General features: G+C 44.3%; 1 protein-coding gene across 1 annotated transcript in view; it reads left to right on the top strand.

Annotated features, from left to right (window-relative positions):
* Positions 1-22,522, top strand: part of LOC120979844 (ADAMTS-like protein 2) — a 72,782-nt gene that overhangs the window by 25,728 nt on the left and 24,532 nt on the right. Inside the window, exons 7-12 of the mRNA XM_040408800.1 lie at positions 6,949-7,029; positions 8,809-8,984; positions 10,255-10,528; positions 14,427-14,670; positions 17,983-18,074; positions 21,070-21,196. Of these exons, the coding sequence (XP_040264734.1) occupies positions 6,949-7,029; positions 8,809-8,984; positions 10,255-10,528; positions 14,427-14,670; positions 17,983-18,074; positions 21,070-21,196 (994 nt within the window). The remainder of the gene's footprint in view (positions 1-6,948; positions 7,030-8,808; positions 8,985-10,254; positions 10,529-14,426; positions 14,671-17,982; positions 18,075-21,069; positions 21,197-22,522) is intronic.

The following is a 22,522-nucleotide window of genomic DNA, read 5'->3' as shown; positions in this document are numbered from 1 at the left end:
AAATATATTTTAAAGAGCATCTGTCAGCAGATTTGTACCTATGACACTGGCTGACCTGTTACATGTGCACTTGGCAGCTGAAGGCATCTGTGTTGGTCCCATGTTCATATATGTCCGCATTGCTCAGAAAAATGATGTTTTAATATATGCGAATGAGCCTCTAGGAGCAACGGGGGCATTACTGTTACACCTAGAGGATCTGCTCTCTCTGCAACTGCAGCGCTATCTCCAATTTGATTGACAGTGTCAGGTGTAATGATGTTATCACTGCCTTGCCCTGTTAATCAAAGTGCAGTGTAATTTCTACATTTAGTGTAATGTGTCCTTCTGTTATATTACACTGATCAGAATCTTTATGGCTTTCTTGTAGTGTTATATTGGTATTGGGAATGAATAGACGGAATGCCCATTCATCAAGTGTCAATCCAGCAAAGCATAGGTGAACCTGTTTACCCAGGTATTCTTAAAGAGGTTGTCCCATTAAGACAGCTTATACCCTATCCAGGTATAGGGTATGTGTCTGAGTGTCAATCACAAGAACATAGGCCTGTGCTTCCCAGTTTAAATGGAGTGGCGGCCACCCATATGCGCTACCGCTGCACTCAGGGCTGCACCCCATTCTCGTGTTAGAAGAGGGCCCCAATGGTCAGACCCCTGCTGATCAGGACGGCGATACAGATGTCTATGCTACGGCAGGGGAGGGAGAGGTGTGTCCCCTCCTGTTACTCTGATAGGCTGCCAGCACTAGGCCGGCAGCCTATCAGAGGCCGGTGCAGGCGGCGCGATGAAATCATCGCGTTGCCTGAGCCGTATAGCGAGGGACACAAGCCGGAAGAGGCTGCATCGCTGGAGGTAAGTATAAGTGTTGTTTTTTTTATATATATAGGTACAATACTGGATAATGATGGGGGGCTACTGGAACATGATAAGGGGGGGCTACAGGCACATAAGGACGACTCCTGGAACAAAAGGGGGGGGCTACTGGCACATGATGGGGGGGCTACTGGCACATGATAAGGGGGGCTACTGGCACATAATGGGGGCTGCTGGCACATGTGGGGGCTATTGGCACATGATAAGGGGGCTACTGGCACATGATAAGGGGCAGCTACTGGCACATAAGGGGGCTACTGGAACATAAGCGGGGGCTACTGGCACATAAGGGGGGCTACTGGCACATGATGGGGGGCTACTGGCACTTAAGGACGACTACTGGCACATAATAAGGGGGGCTACTGGAACATGATAGGGGGGCACTCTGGCTACTGGCACATGATGGTGGGGGGGGCTCTTATTACTGGCACATGATTGGGGGGCATCTATGGGGCACATCTTACTGGCACATGATTGGGGGGCATCTATGGGGGCACATCTTACTGGCACATGATTGGGGGCATCTACTGAGGCTAAAAAGAAGGGGTATTTTATATGGGGGGCTCTGTATAGGGGCATTTTATACTGGGACACATTATGGTGGGTACTATGGGGAAGGGGGGGAGCACTATGGGGTCATCTACAGGGGCACTGAGAAGGGGTATTTTATATTGGCACATTATGGGAACATTAGCTCAACTGGGGGCATTACAAAGGGGTATGTTTTGCACATTATAAGGAGAATTATTACTACTGTGGGGGGCATTATGGTGGGCTTTATTACTCCCCCATGGTATGACCCCCTAGTAGCAGCACCAGCCTCTCCCTGCTCTGCTATCCCTCAGCCCATTATCCAAATCCTTATTATGAAATCTTTCTCATTAGGATAAAGCACAACATCAGCTCCGCCGAGCCCCCGGCCAAAGTGTTGAAGTGGTGTCCGAGATCCCCAAGGGCCAAGCCAAGTAACTGTAAGTTTTCATGTGAAATATGTTTGTTTGTAGTTGATCTTTATTATCGATTTTACATTGCAGATTTTTTATTTTTTTTGCAGCATATTTTATAAATATTTGGTCGAAAGGCTCATGGGGGGGAGGGGGGATTGTAACAGGGCTGCCGTAGAATAACTAAAATAGCTGGTCAAGTAAAATGTTGCATGCAACAATCATTAAATAGGTTGCCAACAAAAAAGGGGCGGGTCAAAGGGCGTGGTAAAACACTGTCGTTGTAGTTTTGCAACAGTTGGAGGCATCCTGGTTGGGAAAACACTGTGATATGAACAATGGGGGTTCTACAAAAGAGCTATCGTGGGGCAAAGTTCATATTCGTGTTTACACACGTGTTTTAAAATGAACGCTTTCCCCTGTTATAAACAAGTAAATAATGACGCAATGCTGTGGGGCTGGTATGCAACTTTTTCCAGGGCTGGTTTTTATCCCCAGTCCGGCCCTGCTGATCATACAGTTATATCCTATCCTTGTCTTAATGGGACATCCTCTTTAACCGCCTCCGGACCGCCTAACGCAGGATCGCGTTCCGGAGGCGGCTGTTTCATTCCTCCTAGACGCATATACACGTCATCTCGCGAGACGCGAGATTTCCTGTGAACGCGTGCACACAGGCGCGCGCGTTCACAGGAACTGCAGGTAAGCGAGTGGATCTACAGCCTGCCAGCGGCGATCGTTCGCTGGCAGGCTGTAGATGCGATTTTTTTAACCCCTAACAGGTATATTAGACGCTGTTTTGATAACAGCGTCTAATATACCTGCTACCTGGTCCTCTGGTCCCTTTTGCTTGGATCGACCACCAGAGGACACAGGCAGCTCTGTAATAAGTAGCACCAAGCACAACACTACACGACCCCCCCCCTGTCACTTATTAACGCCTTATTAACCCCTGATCACCCCATATAGACTCCCTGATCACCCCCCTGTCATTGATCACCCCCCTGTCATTGATCACCCCCCTGTAAGGCTCCATTCAGACGTCCGTATGTGTTTTACGGATCCACGGATCCATGGATCGGATCCGCAAAACACATACGGACGTCTGAATGGAGCCTTACAGGGGGGTGATCAATGACAGGGGGGTGATCACACCATATAGACTCCCTGATCACCCCCCTGTCATTGATCACCCCACTGTAAGGCTCCATTCAGACGTCCGTATGTGTTTTACAGATCCGTGGATACCCCACATGTGACCCCATTTCGGAAAGAAGACACCCCAAGGTATTCGCTGAGGGGCATATTGAGTCCATGAAAGATTGAACTTTTTGTCCCAAGTTAGCGGAAAGGGAGACTTTGTGAGAAAAAACAACAAAAAAATAAATTTCCGCTAACTTGTGCCAAAAAAAAAAATCTTCTATGAACTCGCCATGCCCCTCATTGAATACCTTGGGGTGTCTTCTTTCCAAAATGGGGTCACATGTGGGGTATTTATACTGCCCTGGCATTTTAGGGGCCCTAAAGCGTGAGAAGAAGTCTGGGAGCCAAATGTCTAAAAATGCCCTCCTCAAAGGAATTTGGGCCCCTTTGCGCATCTAGGCTGCAAAAAAGTGTCACACATGTGGTATCGCCGTACTCAGGAGAAGTTGGGCAATGTGTTTTGGGGTGTCATTTTACATATACCCATGCTGGGTGAGATAAATATCTCGGTCAAATGCCAACTTTGTATAAAAAAATTGGAAAAGTTGTCTTTTAGAGAGATATTTCTCTCACCCAGCATGGGTATATGTAAAAAGACACCCCAAAACACATTGCCCAACTTCTCCTGAGTACGGCGGTACCACATGTGTGACCCTTTTTTGCAACCTAGGTGGGCAAAGGGGCCCACATTCCAAAGAGCACCTTTAGGATTTCACAGGGCATTTTTTACACATTTTGATTTCAAACTACTTCTCACGCATTAGGTCCCCTAAAATGCCAGGGCAGTATAAATACCCCACAAGTGACCCCATTTTGGAAAGAAGACACCCCAAGGTATTCCGTGAGGGGCATGGCGAGTTCCTAGAATTTTTTATTTTTTGTCACAAGTTAGCGGAAAATGATGATGATTTTTTCTTACAAAGTCTCATATTCCACTAACTTGTGACAAAAAATAAAAACTTCCATGAACTCACTATGCCCATCATGAAATACCTTGGGGTGTCTTCTTTCCAAAATGGGGTCACTTGTGGGGTAGTTATACTGCCCTGGCATTTTAGGAGCCCTAATGTGTGAGAAGTAGTTTGAAATCAAAATGTGTAAAAAATGCCCTGTGAAATCCTAAAGGTGCTCTTTGGAATGTGGGCCCCTTTGCCCACCTAGGCTGCAAAAAAAGTGTCACACATGTGGTATTGCCGTACTCAGGAGAAGTTGGGCAATGTGTTTTGGGGTGTCTTTTTACATATAACCATGCTGGGTGAGAGAAATATCTCTCTAAAAGACAACTTTTCCCATTTTTTTTTATACAAGTTGTCATTTGACAGAGATATTTATCTCACCCAGCATGGGAATGTGTAAAAAGACACCCCAAAACACATTGCCCAACTTCTCCTGAGTATGGCGATACCATATGTGTGACACTTTTTTGCAGCCTAGGTGGGCAAAAGGGCCCACATTCCAAAGAGCACCTTTAGGATTTCACAGGGCATTTTTTACACATTTTGATTTTAAACTACTTCTCACGCATTAGGGCTCCTAAAATGGGTGAGATATTTTTGAAATACCACCAAATGAAAGCTCTATTAATGAGAAGAAAAGGAGGTAAAATTCATTTGGGTGATAAGTTGCATGACCGAGCAATAAACCGTGAAAGTAGTGTAGTGCAGAATTGTAAAAAGTGGTCTGGTCATTAAGGGTGACCTTTCACTTGTAAAAACTATGTGAACTAAGTATGCTGCCATGTAGAGCGGCACCCGGGGATCTCACTGCACTTTCTATTATCCCCGGGCGCCGCTCTGTTTCCCGTTATGCCCTCCGGTACCTTTGCTCCTTAAGTTATAGTAGGCGGGTCTTCCCTTGTCCTGTGGGCGTCTCCTTCTCCTAGGCTGTAGCGCTGGCCAATCGCAGCGCACAGCTCACGGCCTGGGAGAAAAAAACCTTGATAGAAAGAAACTGCCATGTACTATATGTGACTGATTTCCATATTTTACATTAGTCATGGGATATTGTGGCTTTTGCCTCTTAATACATTTGGCAAATATCCCTCCAAAGCACAGGATAGCAAAAATATTAAGAAAAATCTCCCCATAGAGTCAAATGATAACATTTAGCCACCACTAGGGCAAATTCAGGAACTTGCTGCATACTCCTTGTACACTGAACTCAATAGTAAAGCGGTATACAGTAATCTCCTAGGCTCCTCCTAGTGGTTGCTGCATTTAATTTTACCATTTAAAGGTGTTGTGTCAAGTATTGAAGTTGCACAGGATAGGGGATAACTAACTTATCAGTGGGGTTCTGACCACTAAGACCCCCACAGATTCCGAGAACGGCAGTCCTCTTCCCCCACCCTTTTCCGCTCTGTTCATTCTCTATGGGAATGTGAAAATAACTGAATGCAGTCCATCTTCAGCAGTCCCATAGAGAGTGAATGGAGCAGCAGCGAGCAAGCGAGACCTGTCACTCGACTCATACTGGGGGAATAGGACCTCATTCTGGAATCGGTAGAGAACCCAATAGTTGGACCTGCACCAATCAGTTAGTCAACTCCTATTCTGTGGATAGCAGATAACTTTAATACTTGGCACAACCCCTTTTAACATTATGGCTATGTATGGGATTTGGACTGCCAACCGCAATAAAGGCATGATAAGAAATTAGTAGTTTGGGCCTAAAAATGATATGGTATTAAAAAGTAGATATCTACTTTAGGCAAAGATCAATTTCTCCAGGTGCCATCTTGGCAGCTGGAGTTTGATGCCACAGCCATCAATGTGTTTTGTGTCAGTGCATTTGAGACAATATCATTTTGTGGAAACACATAGTATCATCATTATAAATATTGTCTCACATCAGCAAATGTCATTCATCCTGTAGACAAAGTGTCATGGTCTCACCTGCTTGCTGCTCTCCTTCGTTTGACATGTGCTGGCGGCCATCTTGGTTTCTGGGTTTCTTGTAGCCTTCCACCCTGCGGCTCCTCCTTCCCCTGGGAGGAGCTGGATGCCTAGCTCATATATATAGGAGGTCTGTGGCTTCAGTTCCTTGCTTGGTCCTCTTGTGTTCACATGCTTCTAAGACTGCTGCTGCTTCTGGTTCCTGATCCTGGCTTCGTCTGACTACCCTGCTGGTTCCTGATCCTGGCTTCGTCTGACTACCCTGCTGGTTCCTGATCCTGGCTTCGTCTGACTACCCTGCTGGTTCCTGATCCTGGCTTCGTCTGACTACCCTTCTGGTTCCTGACCTCTGGCTTCGCAAAGACTCTGCTCGGTTTCACCATCCGTTTGGACTTTTGCTTTACAGCTTTATTTTCAATAAAGCCTTCTTATTTTCACTTATCTCTTGTTGTACGTCTGGTTCATGGTTCCGTGACACAAAGTTAATACAAGGCACTTACTAATGTATTGTGATTGTCCATATTGCTTCCTTTGCTGGCTTCATGCATTTTTCCAGGGCATTATACACTGCTGATTTCCAGGGGCGATGGCCACTGCTGCAGCACGGATATGAGGCGGCCAGGATGGGAGCTGCTGTGCATGCGTGCCTATGTGTGCTCCCATGGTCGTGGCCACCAGAGAGGCCAGCTCTTTTTCCTAGAGTGCAAGCACGACCACAGCTGCTGGATTGCAGGGTGGTCGCAACCCTTTGGAAATGGGCAGTGTACAATAAAAATATCTCAAGCCAGCATAATTTGCCATTCACAGAAATTGTGATATCGGATCATTTTCCTCCATAAATAAATGACCAAGTCTAATATTTTGACTTGTTTGTTTGATTTGGTGATCTTTATCTACTTTTAGGACTTGTGCGCAAATCTGATGTCGTTTTAGGGTCAAATATGCGCAGAAATATGGACACTCTGAAGGGTTCACAAACTTTCAAACATCACGTTATGCAATTGCTTTTATATATTTTTTCTCCTATATTCCAGGTTATGCACTTATTACAACAATTCCTGCCGGGGCGTTTGACATTCTTATCACAGAAAAGAGAAACACTGAAAATATTCTAGGTGAGATTGAAAGGCTGAAATTCTCTGTTTAGATCCTAAAATTGTGAGATATCAGATGACAGACAGTAAAATGAAAGAGGTTTTCCGGGGTTTACATATTGATGACCTATCCTCAGGGTAGGTCATCAATATGGTAGGAGATCGGTGGGTGCGTTCACTGCCTGAGAAAGACGTTAAAAGAAAAAAAGAAAACTGCTGGAGGGACTGGAGCAAAGAACAAAAGCGTGAGGGTTGAGTCGCCTGTAAAGTATAGGGGTATATTGCCCCAACCAGTTTATCACACACCCCAGTGTATCCAATGCGGGTGTGTGGCGGCAATTCAACTCCACACACCAGTGGTGGGGAAAGGGAACCCAGTGATTCTGGTATTTAGTTCCCTCTAAGCGTGCAGGGACAATGCCCAATGCAAGCCCCCCTGGTAGAAGTGTGGTAATGCTTGCTGTGCGTTCGCACAGTGCTAAGTACACACTAAACCCCACCAAATTATAAAGCACCCCTCACAGAGTTGGCTACAAGACTAGAGCCAAGGGGATGCTGAAAACCTCCTACTCAATTACCCCCAGTAGTGCTTGACGCGTTTCCACTGTGTATAATTTCATCAGGAGCATAATCTTTAGGGAATATAACCCCAGAGGCCACAACAGCGCTGGACGCCGCTGCGCTCCACTAGTGCTGCAGTCTCCCTCCTGATTTCTCCCTTATATTCTCCATAGATTATGCTCCTGATGAAATTATATACAATGGAAATGCGTTGAGCACTACTGGGGTAGTTGAGTAGAAGGTTTTCAGCATCCCCTTGGCTGTAGCCAACTCTGTGAGGGGTGCTTTATAATTTGGTGGGGTTTAGTGCGTACTTAGCACTGTGTGAATGCACAGCAAGCATCACCACACGTCTACCAGAGGGGCTTGCACTGGGCATTGTCCCTGCACACTTAGAGGGAACTAATTACCAGAATCACTGGGTTCCCTCTCCCCACCACTGGCATGTAGAGTTGAATTGCCGCCACCCACCCACCGTTGGATAACGTCTTTCTCAGGCAGTGAACGCTATATATTTGTCCAGAGATGTACACTTCAGCATTTATTTCTGTTAGCCATTAGGAGATCGGTGGGTGACCAACTCCCGGTACCCCCGCCAATCAGCTGTTTGAAGTTTTTTGTTTGACATTTGTGAAAGAGAGACAGTGTTTCTAATGATAAGGGATTTCAATTATATTGAAGTATTTCCAAGGGTCTCCATTTGTTTTAATTGTCCATTTTTAGTTTTGTTAGCCTTGTTTTAAAGGGGTTCTGTATGGCTCCAAATTGGTTTTTAATTGTTTCAGCATGTTTTTACTACTAAAAAGGAAAACCTCATTCTGTGAGGTCTCTATTCTCTTTGCATCAACCTGCACATGTAAACCAGCACACCTATTTTTCCAGGGGGAGTACCTTGGGCCTAACTAAATGAAAGACCCTAAAATGCCCCTGTTATTGTAGGAGCCTATTATTTTGTCTGAACTTGTGCCTATCGGAGGGTCCTCTGGTACTCTTGTGCGGCAGCCTGACCTTGCATGGGAACATGCATTGAGGTTTCTGATATCTCAAAGCTGTACAGAAAGTGTTAATAATCACCATGCTGAAACAGGTAAGCGCGATCTTGAAGTCAGGGCTGGGGATCCTTGGGCACATGGAGACAAGTTGGTGTAAGCATTTATTACGTTACATCCATTTTATATTATTTTTATTTCTTACTATTTCCCTTCCTTATTCTATTTCATATACTTTTCATCTTCTCAGCTCTTGCAGACTCTGCTGGAAATTTCTACATTAATGGAAACATGATGATGGACAATCCTCAGAACTTTCGCGTTGCAGGGACCTTGGTCAAGTATCGACGACCCTCAAATGTACACAGTGAGGGACTGGAATACCTAACTACACCAGGGCCAACCAACCAGTCCCTCAGTGTCATGGTGTGTGTGTGAGACCCCAGCCTATCTGCATGCCTATAAACATAAAATCAGATACGTAGTTGATGTTAAGAACTTCTCAATACAGTCTTGAGAAGATCTTTGAAGAGCATGGTTTCATATGTGACAATACTAATGGTTATTTTCTTGCCGGAGAACTACAATGTGTTGGTACCCATACTGATCTGTTTGGGTCACAGAATGAAAGAGATCGATCTAACCGTTTTATATTCTACACTAGATCTTTAAGTTTGTGAAATTTCTTATGAGTATAGAACGTTTGTAGAAGATTTTACATTCCTTATGGCAAGTTGCCATCCAGTTACCGTTAGCTACATGTGGTTAGGTTGCCAGAGAGAACGAACTCTCAGAACGTTACCAACTGCTTTAGAGGCCAACAAATCATGTAAATGAGTAATAGAGCATTACTTCTTACATCTTACCAAAAATAATTAAGTGGGTTGTCCCATCGAGGACACATTAGGTTGTGCCATAAATGTTATATAGGCGCGATCCCCCCTCTGGGACCTGCTCCAGTCTCAAGAATGGGGTCCCCAAGTGAATGGAGAGCCCACCGACCATGCTTGGTTATTTATCGAGGTCCCATAGCAGTAAATGAAGAGAAAGCTGTGAAAGCACAGCCACCCCTTCATTCACCACTGTGGGACAAAAAAAAAAGCTGAGCCAGTGTTATAGACGTCCCATAGCAGTAAATTGAGGGTGGCTGCGCATGCGCGGCTTGCTCTGTTTTCACTTTGGGCCCCCTTCTGGAGATAAGAAATGGGTCCCTGAAATGGGACGCATCCTTATGAGACATTCATGGCATATCCTATCCATCTATATGCCATAAATTCCCCAGGTAGGATTATCCCTTTAAGCAAACCTGTCGGGTGATTTCTGCTGCCCTGTGATAGCAGACGAAGGGAGAGAAGCTGAGCTCTGGAATATATAGGTTTATATGATTTGGAGCAGAGTAAATCCTGACGGGACTCCTGGAACACACTGTGAAAGACCTGATTACCCCACCCACGCACAGGGTGATTGACAGCTCTCCATGTATCGGTGCGTCTACACAGAAAGCTGTCAATCATCCTATGTGGGTGGAGTAATCAGGATGCAAACATCATATATAATTGTGGACACCTCTGGTTATGGTATATGTCCATGGCACGTTTCCATGATATTTTGCTGTAGAAAAATGAAAATGTTTGGTGAATGTTTCCAATCTTATCACTGATCTTTACAAAATATTAATTCATCTATGTTTTTTCAGTATTATAACTTCAATGGAAAGAGTCCACACATTACATATGAATACACGGTACCTCGTGCCCCAGAAGCACCCCTACCTCCTCTTTCCGAACCAAAACAGTCTGCTGCTCAGTCTCCAAGTAATATACAAAGTGGAGCTCAGGGAGAGTCTGAGAGCAATCTGCCTGAGTCTACTGACACTTTTAACTGGGGGAACACTGAGGACACAGAAAGATCATTTGTACATCAAGACGGAGCTGTGAAAGAACAAGAGATAGCAGAAGACCAAACAGACGGTAAGTTTAAAGAAAAATTTTATTCTCTGACCTGTTAGAAAGAAACATGATGTAAACTGTATTGAAGGTAATTTTCTTACCAGAGACTGTATTTTTTTGTTATACCCTCCCTTTTGATCCTCAGCTATGTCATGTGACCAACACTCTGACTTTCCAAAAAACACAGCATCTTATGTGAGGACAGGAAGACAGTTTCTCTATGTACAGTATTCCTATGGGAGCCTCAATGTCAGTCTCATAGGAATGATTAGAGAAATAACTGACTTTCTGTCCTGTGTCAGTTGGAGATCAGAGCGTTAATCACATGACACAGCTAAGGATCAGAAGGGAGGTTATAACTCACAAATACAGTCACTGGTAGGAACGTTACCTTCTCCACAGTTTACATGTACTTCTCTAACAGTTCAGAGAATAAAACATTTTGTGGGAGTGCTTCTTTAACATTCATTAATGGAGAATAAACTCTAAAGGTCATGCACTGTTCAAGAAAAGGGGACTTCAACGGGTTGTCTGGGTTACATATATTGATGACCTATTATCTGGATAGGCCACCAGTACCAGATCAGAAGGGTGCTGGGTGTTGGCACCCCACTGATCAGCTTGTTTCGGGCAGCCACGGCACTGGAGATTATACAGTGTGTGGAGCGGATGCAGAATACACTGTGTAGCTTTCAGCACTGGCATACTGCAGCTCAGCTCCCTTTCACTTAAATGGGAGCTGAGCTGCAGTACCCCAGCATGGCCACTACACTGTGTACAGAGCTGTCTGACTCCACTATATAGTTTTCGGAGCTGGCGACTACCCACAGCAACTGATCGTTGGGGGTGCTAGATGTTGGACCGATCTAATATTGATGACCTATTTAGAGGATGGGTCGTCCATATCTGTAGCCTGGAAAACCCTTTAAATCATGCATCGGATCTTGATGAATGAAAGATTCAAATTGAATATCTCTAATAATATACTGTAACGGTCACGTACACACACACACACACACACACACACACACACACAGGGGGAAGGATAGTGACCACTGCGCTCCACCCTCACCCCTGGCCCTGCCTACTTGCCTCGCAAGTCCTGATGACAGGGGACAACTGGACGGCAGTCCCTAGCTTAGAATACCTGCTGGGAGGACTGACAAGACAAACAACGGATAGTGAACGGACCGAGTCAATACCAAGAGAGCAACGAAGTACAAATGGAGTAAGCAGAGAATAGTCAGGAGAAGCCGGGGTCAAATACCAGGAGAGTAATAAAGTACCACAGGAGTTCGCAGAGAATCGTCAGGTGGAAGCCGGGGTCAGAATACCAGGAGAGCAGCGCAGTACAGGAGGAGCAGGCAGAGGATCGTCAGGGAACACAGGAACAGGTAATTATACCAGGTAACAGAATCGCAAATGAACCATACTAACAGGCAACCTGTGGCCAGCAGGCTGCCTGTTAAATACTGACAAGCTGGGGTCATATGACGTGGCCAGCGCCACATGACCCACGCTGCTGAATACAGCTGAGCACCGAGCTCGGTGCTCAGACCTCCCCTGGTTGCCGGGGGAACTGAAGACGCCGGCCGCGCTGAGGAGACATGTGCGGCCGGTCCGTCCTGCCCCCTATCACCTAGGAGACGAGGACGCAGCACACGTCCTCACGTCCTGCACAGACTCCGACAGCGCTGAGGAGAGCGAGCGCCTTGTCGGCGTCCCGTGACATATACATTGTGTCATTCATTAAGAACATTAAGTATGAATGGTCAGTGGAAACCAAAATCAGCGACCACATTTCAAATCACCTTGAAAAAGCAAATTCATATAACAGGCAGATCTTATTTGCATGAATTACTTCATGGCAACTCATAACGTGACTCAGTAGTGTGTATGGCTTCCATGTGCCTCAATGTCTGGGCATGCTCCTGATGGTGGTGTGGGAGATCTCCTCTCAGACCTGGATATCGGTGGGCTCCTGGACAGTCTGTTGCACTACTTGGCAAAGTCGGAAGCAATGTCCCAGAGGTTCTCTATTAGATTCAGGTCTGGGAAACATGAAGCCCAGTGATCAGGAACAACCATTGCTATGAATGTTCCTTATCATTGCCCACTTGTTAGCTACATTTACATTTTGCAGTGATTGGGGCTGAACATTGATTACTACGATCATTCAGCCTCATACAGTTTATTTTATGCACTCATATAACTGCTATATTCCACAGCGCTTTACAGACATCAGCAACAAGCTGTCCCCAGCGCTGCAAGGCACCAGTGCTAACCACTGAGCCACCATCCTTGTTTGTTTATACAGGACAATGTGCTCTTGACTAGTCAGCATTTTTTCTGCCCTGTGAAAAATGTGGTCACCCAATAAATATATGTTTGTTCTTTCGTCGAGTGATCAGCCGCACCTTTACACGGGCAGTTATCAGGAACAAAAGTTTGTACAAATGCTCGTCACTGATAATTGCCCCGACCCCTTTAAAGAGGTTCTCCAGAATTCGACAATTGATGACCTATCCCTAAGATAGGTTACCAATATCAGATCAGCATGGTCCGACACCCCACTACCCCATTGATCAGCTGTTCAGGAGTAACTCTGGTGCTGAAACTGCACAGCTCCGTCTATGTTGTAGTTACTGCAGCACTACTCCCATTGAAGTGAATAGGACCCTTTAACCCCTTAGTGACCAGCCTGTTTTTGGCCTTACTGACCAAGCGTTTTTCTTCCATTTTTCATCCTTGCCTTCCAAGAGCTATAACCTTTTTATTGTTCTGTCTATGTAGCTGTACAAGGGCTTGTTTTTTTGTGGGACAAATTGTAGTTTTTAATGGTGTCATTTTGGGGGTACACATAGCTTACTGATTAGCTTTTATTAACTCTTTCTGGGAGGGGAAAAAAAAGTTTTTACATTATAAAATTTGTGGCGTTCATCTTTCGGGATAAATAACATAATATCTCGATTACAGCGATATCAAATACATATGTTTTTTTTTTACGTTTACGTAACGCCCATCTATTTTATAATTTTCTACGCCTGTTTTAGGCGTAGAAAATGGTCTAAATGTACGCCAGCAAGGAAGGAGCTGACATAGATTTAGACAGGTGGCGAATACAGCGAAAATATGTAGAGGCCGGCGCCTCTACATAAATTTAGGGCCTCCATCGCCAGCTAAAGGGGTATTAAAGAGGACCTTTCACTAGAATAAAACATCTAAACTAAGTATACAGACATGGAGAGCGGCGCCCAGGGATCCCCCTGCACTTACTGTTATACCTGGGCGCCGCTCCGTTCTCCCGGTATAGGCTCCGGTATCTTCATAATTAGGCTCCACCCAGGGGAACCTCCAGGCGTCTCATTCTCCCATGCTGTAGCGCTGGCCAATCACAGCGCTCAGCTCCTAGCCTGAGAGGCTTTTTTTTCTCTCAGGCTATGAGCTGAGCTCTGCGATTGGCCAGCGCTACAGCATGGGAGAATGAGACGCCTGGAGGTTCCCCTGGGTGGAGCCTAATTATGAAGATACCGGAGCCTATACCGGGAGAACGGAGCGGCGCCCAGGTATAACAGTAAGTGCAGGGGGATCCCTGGGCGCCGCTCTACGCGTCTGTATAGTTAGTTTAGATGTTTTATTCTAGTGAAAGGTCCTGGTGTCTAAAGCTCCGGTCTTAATAAATGACCCCCTAAGTTCTTGCAGCAATGCTCTTATAAATATATCCACATGTTCATCCGCAAGTAGATTCATATTGTTTATCTCTGAAAGAAATAAAACCCACATGCCGATACGTTCACTGTACAGTATTCAAGAACATTGGCCTTTCCTCGTGGATTTTTTTGCTAAATGATTCACCCTTCTCCATATGCAATGTCCAACACTGTGCAAATGTCATCACTCCTTCATTTCCCTGTTTCAGGCCTCCAGACCAGCACAGATGCTCCTCAGGGATTACTGCAGAGTGAATTATGGAGACTTTGTGATCAACACAGCCACTCTGCTCTCTGCCAGTCTCTCTTTGGTGGCAGTCCTGGGGGTCCAACCCTTGCAGAGTCCACACAGGAAGCAGAACAACTCAGGGACAGCCTGATGTTGCCAGCTGCTTATGAACATCTTGGATCAGTTCCCATGACAGAGCCGCTCCAAGCTCCCGGGTTCAGCAGGTACGCAGCTGTGCACAGTGTTCTTGGACATAAATTGGTATACTGTGTGTGTTTTATATATCCCTAATATATTAACATTTAAGTCAACAAGTTCATTTTATTCAGTCCTAGTACACACATACAGCATAGACAGGCAACAAATGTAAAGGGGCTGGTTAGTTAAAGAAACAGACCTGGTGTATGCCTTAAAAAAGAGAGTTGCAGGCGGTGGTGATGGAGGTGACAGTACCATAATATATCACATGACCATTCCATCCATAGCATCCTCTAGCTGCGCATGTGTACACCAGTGGTGTAGTGTGGATTGCCAGCACCCGGGGCAAGCTAAGAATTGCTCCCTGTAACCTGTGGATACTCTTCTTTTTATAGAACCATGCCCCACGGTCTGGATCCATAATTCCCATTTAGGCCTCCAAAGTAATAATCCACATTTTAGAGCACAACCCCACTCAGTAGTAATCCACATTTAGGCCCCACTAATAATATTCCTCATTTAGGGCCCAGCCCAACTGAATATAATGCCCATTTAGGCCCTACGGTAATAATTCCCATTTAGGAGCCATGCCTCCAGCCCCACTGAGCGATAATTCCCATTTAGGCCCCAGCCGGACAAGCCCCCTCCCTGCGCCCCTTGCTCTGTGCTCCTCCTATGAGTTTCCTATCCACAGCCCCTTATTTGCAGTCTAGTTTGGGCCTGTGGCCCACGACAGAGCCAGTTGCATGCGTCCTGATGACTCATGTGCCCAGCTCTCTCATAGACCACAGGCTGGTTTAGGCCTGCAGCCTGCGAGAGGGCAGGGAGCCTATGGCAGTCACTTTTTAACAGTGTCAGCCAGGCCCGTTACACCAGGCCTGCCAGCTCTAGACATGGTGTCACAGGGCCACCGCCCCTCCAGCCCCTCCCTTGCTATTCCACAGGTGCACACATATACAAGTGGCAGTTAAGGGTGGGTTCACATCCCGTTTTTGTCATCCATTTAATGGATACGTTGTAAAAAAAAAAGGAAACAAAAAGCGCAGCACACCATACTTTTGTATCCTGCAGAGTCCAGTAAACGTGACTCTGCAGGATACAAAAGCATAGTGTGCTGCGCTTTTGTATACTTTATTTTTATCTTTTTTACAAGGTATCCATTAAACAGATGGCAAAAATGAGAGGGGACACTATGGACTTAGTGATCACGTGATACATCATGTGACCACTGCCACCATCACTGACGTCTTTAGGAGTTTTCTAGAAAGGCAACTCTGAAGGACTGTGAAGGACTATTCTGCGTTTGATGAAAAGTACTTGACTACAAGAATTAGAGACTCATTTCACTTTGACCCTTTCCAACCATTCGTTACGTAGATAATTCAGCAGCATAGTAAAATATTTAGTAAAACTTCTATATCAAGTGAACTTCTTTGAGATGACCACTGCCGTTTCATTTTTTATTCCCTAAAGGTATAGTACACCATGCTGTATAAGTGCTTTTGTGCTTTAAAATTTGATCATTTTCAGTCTTACCTGCTAATAGTTCCCACAAATGCATGCTACTCTCCTATTCAGCAGCTCTCATCTCACAGCGTTGCCATGTGCAGTCCGTCTTCTCAGTATTATAACAAGAGGGATGAGCTCAGCCCTGACAGCCTGGAGCTGGACTGAGGCAGATAGTTGAGGAAGGAGGGCTTCTTTAGGTGGTGATATCTTCTCAATGGTAGCAACTAGAAATATGCAACTGGTCTTGTTTGAAAGCTGACAGTCCAGGCTTTCATACACGACCAGAATAACAGCTCTAGTCAAAGCAACAGAGGAGAAATCACTGTTAGAAATAGAGTCGGGAATAATCACGGGTAAAATCTGCTTTTACTTTCAGCTTTACTCACAGCATCCCGATTTCTATCATTGATATCTTCCCCTGAACAGATTTATGTCATTCTGGTATTGTCTGTCAGCTTTCAGACAATACAAAGCCCATATTTCTAGTTGGTACGAAACCAGAGATATAAGCAGCTAAAGCAGCCCCCCCCTCCTCCTTGTCAGTCTGGAAGAGAATGATGGACAGCTGGCTATTAAGAGGTTAAAAGAAATGCTTACTGATTTAATGTAATTGCAGGGCTTGTCTCTGGTTAGCTGTATGTGAGGATACACTGCTCTGGGTACTGTGGGAAGTTATCTGCGTTCTGATTGGTCCTGCTAGTTCATGTGAGGAGAGCAAGGGCTTATGGGAAGTAAGGAAAATACAGGATGGCCTCAAGGAAGGGCAAAGATCATCACAGAAGAGCAGCAGAGGCCATCTTAGGAAGTTGCTGAAATAGAGGCACAGAGAAATATGGTTGCTAAGGGCTGAATACAGACATCAGAAAGGTAAAATTAGCTGAAAAATTAATATCTTCCCTTCAGCATTACATATGTTAGGAATTTCATTTTTGGTAGTGAAATGGCAGTTACACTTTAAATCACATTTTATGTTAAATATATTTTTGAATATATATTTTTTAATAAAAATTTTTATGAGATTTTTAAAATTTATTTATTTGTTTATTTTTACATTTTCTATGTGTCTATATTTAAAAATGTATAGAATTCAGCAATTTTTGCACTGGCCACTATTCCTAATAATACATCGTGATTCCCTGTTCTGTTCAGGTAACTTTCCAGTATTTATCTTCAACCGCAAAATTACAATGACAAGTAACACCTCTATAAAAATAACAGGATCGACCATTAATAATGTGTGATATGGCAGTTTATCTCCTCCCTCCTGACTGTACAGGTCAAAGAGAGTGCCTAGAAAACTCTCCCATGGAAGTCAATAAGGTCCCCTCCCGTCCATTGTGTCTATGGCCTGTGTGACTGCTCTCAAGGAATAGGAAGTCATATTTTAGGTCTAGTGGCTAGTGTGAAAACGGCTGAATTTTTACTTAACGATAGACAGTAATATGGGGGAAAAAATCACCAAAAATTCTAAAAAGAATATGTTTAACATAAAAACTTGATTTAAACAACAGGTCATTTTCTGATCAAACATTTACTTTAACATTACATTGAAAAATGTTCTTTTAAAGGGATGGTCCTCTCAGTTAGTATGCATAGTGTAAAATTGACGTGAAAATCGATCATTGAAATCTGGAATAGTTAAAGAGTTGGTCTTCTGTTAGGGGTGGTTTTTGGGAAGGTTTGCCATCATTAAAGGTGTTTAAAAAGTACTGCGCAGAGATGAGTTTAAAGGCTCATTATTCATCGTAGTAATCAAAATGTTTAATTCTAGGGTCTATCCATATGGCAAGTTCCTGTTGTCTGACCTCCACATATATTCTTGTTTGTAGTGATTTGCTATCAAGTCATGATATCAGCCGGGCCGATATGTATCGCTGGAAACTTTCTGCCTATTCACCATGCAGCTCCACTTGCAGCTCAGGTAATGGGTCTTCGGAATAGCACAGATACAGGTGAAATACTGGCGCGTAAGACGTGCTGTATCCATAGGCTGAATTGGGGATGAGCGGTGGGGACTTTATAGACAACTGATATGCGCATAGAGTAACATAGACTATATAATAGAAATGTGGAGTACCTCTTGATTTATGCTGTTTTTTATGAATATGTATTATGTGATTATATACATCAGAGCCATCAGGGCCGGCTCCAGGTTCATGTGGGCCCTTGCTCGATAAATCTCAGACGGCCCCCTTTGTCAAATGTCACCACGGCATCTGAGAGTGTTAAAAAACGGAAGAGCGGGCTTCCTGCTCAGATGCACCTTCCCCCAGCAGAGATCAGGGAAAGCACCCTGTTCTAAAAATGAGCCGCAGCCTGTACTAGGCTTCCAGGCTCATTGTTAGTATATCCCCGTTCAGGCCACTAGGTGGCAGCACTAAACTGTGAAATACTGATTTCTATAAAGAATAATGGAGCAATTTCCATTATTCTGTATAAGTTGCAGTCTAATGAAAAGTAATAAAAATAAAAATAAAAAAAGTTTTGAAAATATTTAAAATCACCCCACTTTCCCCAAAATAAAAATGAACAAAAAAAAATAACATTATGGGCATCGTTGCATGCGAAAACACCCATACTAATAAAATATAAAAAAAAGTTAGCACATATGGTGAAGGATATAACAGAAAAAGGCTGATTTGCCATTTTTTCATCACTTTATCTCCCAAGAAAATTGAATAAAAAGTGATCAAGTCATACACACCCCAAAATGGTATTGTCAAAATAGACAGATTTCCCTCAAATGAGCCCCCACACATCTCCGTAGACATAACTATAAAAAAGTTCTGTTAGGGTTGCCACCTTTCCCAACAAAAAATAATAGTTACACAAATTAAAGAGGTTGGTGTGTCTATTTAGCCTCTATTTTTCAAATGATTCTGCTGAATGAAATGATTCTACTTTAATGTAGAAGCCACAGCCTTCTACATTAAAAATCAAGAACCTTAACCACTGGGCTATAGCGCTTCATGTTAGCCTGCTGTACATATATTATGGCTAAAAACCTCAGTAGTAGTTTCCCACATATTATGCATTCATATATATCAGAAGTATTATTTTTTATATATATACCGTATTTTTCACCCCATAAGATGCAATCCCCCCTTCCCCCAAAGTGGGGGAAAAATGCCCTGCATCTTCCATTATGGAAGCGCTCATTAGTACTGGAGGACCGGGAAGCGGTGAAGACTCTGTACTCACCGCTTCCTGGTCCTCGGCTGTCGGCTGTGCAGGCTGCGCACAGCGTGAGGCGCTCTGTGATGTCATGCTGTGCGCGCCGGTTCACAGCACAGTCGACAGCAGGAGGAAGAAGATCGCGGGCGGTGTGGAGCGGTGGTGTCCAGGAGCAGGAGAGGAAAATGTTTTTTTTTATTTTATCTGATCTGAGGCTGCATAAGCTGGGGCTGCATAAGCTAAGGCTGCATAAACTGGGGCTCCATAAACTGGGGCTGCATAAGATGCAGCTGCATAAGCTGGGGCTGCATAAATGAAGCTGGGGCTGCATACATGAGGCTGGGGGCTGCATATATGAGGCTGGGGACTGTGTGCATGAGGCTGCAGCCTGCATACATCAGGCTTGGGGGCTGATCTGAGGCATGGGGGTCTGATCTGAGGTCTGATTGAGGGTCTTATTAACATTGGGGGTACAATTGGGGCTGTCAGCTGAGGTCTGATTAACATTGGGGGTCTGATTGGTGGTCTGACCTGAGGTGTAATGAAAAATATTTTTTTCTTAATGTCTTCCTCTAAAATCTAGATGCGTCTTATGGGCCGGTGCGTCTTATAGGGCGAAAAATACTGTATATTTTTTATAATTACACATTTATTTTGTGCCATACATTTTTTTACAATTACTAAAAAAAATATTAAATTATACTTCTGCTATATAGGAATACCTAATACATGAGAAACTACAATGAGGTTTTTCTAGCACAGTTTAGCATTGAGCTCCATAGCTCAGTGCTTAAAGTTCTTGCCTCTAATGTAGAAGGTTGTGAGTTCAAATCCTGGCAGAAACATTTCATAAATAGAGGCTAAATTAGATACACTGGGTGTCCCCAAGCATACTGACAATTCTTGGGGATACCCCCTTCATGTTCATAGCACTGACTCCATATATGGACATAGCCATATATGGAGTCAGAGCAGGGACTCCAAAGCTGGGAACTAGAGTCCTGACTGTTCAGTAACACTGGGGGATTCCACGTACAGCGATCTTCCGCATAGACCTGAGTGGGCCCCCTAGGAGCAGTGGGCCCGGGTTTGCCAGGTGCTGACGCCGGCCCTGAGAGCCATAGTTAAAGGCTATGTACACCTTCGGAGTCATATTTTTATGATTGCATGTTACTCATTTTTGGCAAAAATAATTTTTTCAATTGGCTTTTATTAAAAATATTGAGCTGTTCTGTCTCAAAGGGTTAACTGTTTTTCTAGCTGTGTGCTTTGTGCTGGTCATCTAATAAGCCTAAGGTCATAAACACTTATTTAAGCCACATTCTTATCAGTAAGATAAGAATTGAACTGGCTTTAATGAGTATTTATAAGGGCAGAGAGAAGAGATAAGGAGCCGTCAGCTCCTGGTCTGACGGAAAAGACAGAAAATCTAAAGGGTGCTACTGGAGCATCTGTCAGCTCTGTACAGAAAAATTTTAAGAATAATTTTTAACTCAAAATGAGTACAATGCAATAATAATAAAAAAAAATGCCCCTAAAGGTATACATAGCTTTTAAGCTTTCCCCAGAGGAAAAGGTTCAGCTTGCTGCACTATCCCTGTATCTAAATACCCTCGCCAAGGCAAACTGACTGGCTCTCGGCATCTTTGAAACAAGTCTCGGTTGCCCTCCAGCTACGACCCTCTACATCTTGGTTGTGCTCCGTTGAACATCTGAAACCATTTATGTTGATGTGTTTGCAGGTCTCAGTTCTGCATATGCCTTATGCATCCGTTATGATGGAAGGGAAGTAGACGAGTCACACTGCGATCCATTGACAAGGCCAGAACCTACTCAGGAATTCTGTATAGGACGAGAGTGTATGCCACGGTATGGGAGAAGGGTACACTGTAATTTACCATTCATTTTCAGTAAAATAAGGGTTATGTGTGAAAGATGAACCAAACATACTTTTTTGCAAAAAAAATAATAGCATAGCTACATTTGAAATCCACAAATTGCTAACTAATTGAAGCTTAAAAAGAGGACCTTTCACCTTGAAAAACATTGTGAACTAAGTATGCTGCCATGGAGAGCGGCGCCCGGGGATCTCACTGCACTTACTATTATCCCTGGGCGCCGCTCCGTTCTCCCGTTATCCCCTCCGGTATCTTTACTCACTAAGTTATAGTAGGCGGAGTCTGCCCTTGTCCTGTGGGCGTCTCCTTCTCCTAGGCTGCAGCGCTGGCCAATCGCAGCGCACAGCTCACAGCCTGGGAGGTTTTTTTCTCCCAGGCTGTGAGCTGTGCGCTGCGATTGGCCAGCGCTACAGCCTAGGAGAAGGAGACGCCCACAGGACAAGGGCAGACACCGCCTACTATAACTTAGTGAGTAAAGATACCGGAGGGGATAACGGGAGAACGGAGCGGCGCCCAGGGATAATAGTAAGTGCAGTGAGATCCCCGGGCGCCGCTCTCCATGGCAGCATACTTAGTTCACAATGTTTTTCAAGGTGAAAGGTCCTCTTTAAAACTGTGGTCCCATCTGGACATTTATGGCATATCCACTGGATATACCACAAATGCCCACTAGATGTGATCATGTGAGGCTCTCTCCGCCACTGTTTTTAAACTTGTGTAAAATGCAAAGTATCTTGTGGATATGCCATAAATGTCTAGATGGGAAAACCCCTTTAATGCTGATGTTCAGTATATTGAAGGATGCTTATGGTAGAAAATTCGCAACTGCAGCATCTTATTATTGGGCACTGGCCTGTCTCTTAATTTTTTTTTTCAATAAACAGTGAGAAGCATGGTCAGGAGGGTGAGAACTCACATCTGATGTCAATGTCCCAAAGTCTCAAATTTTTGTATTAGGGTTACTACTTTATGCCCTGGTAATATACTTCAACCTACTTTAGGTTGATTTCTTTCATCGTTCTCCAGCAATGAATACTAAGCTGGTTAAATGTGAACTTACCTGGATAACTGGATTGATATCATGTTTAATTGTAGGATGTAGCCTCCTGGATTACATACCTAAGAGAAAATGGATAAAATGTGGGCGGAGATGCTCTGGCAACCTTTTTCTAACAACATCCCTTCCAGTGTCGGATTGGTGTTCCTTGGGCCCACTAGAGGAAATTATTCTTGGGACAAAACCCCTATATCATAAATAACGTCTAATAACGTCTTAGACCCTAGTGCCAAGTGATTA

Source organism: Bufo bufo, chromosome 9 (assembly GCF_905171765.1).
Source record: "Bufo bufo chromosome 9, aBufBuf1.1, whole genome shotgun sequence".
Taxonomy (NCBI): Eukaryota; Metazoa; Chordata; class Amphibia; order Anura; family Bufonidae; genus Bufo; species Bufo bufo.
This window is presented reverse-complemented; position numbering and strand designations above follow the sequence as displayed.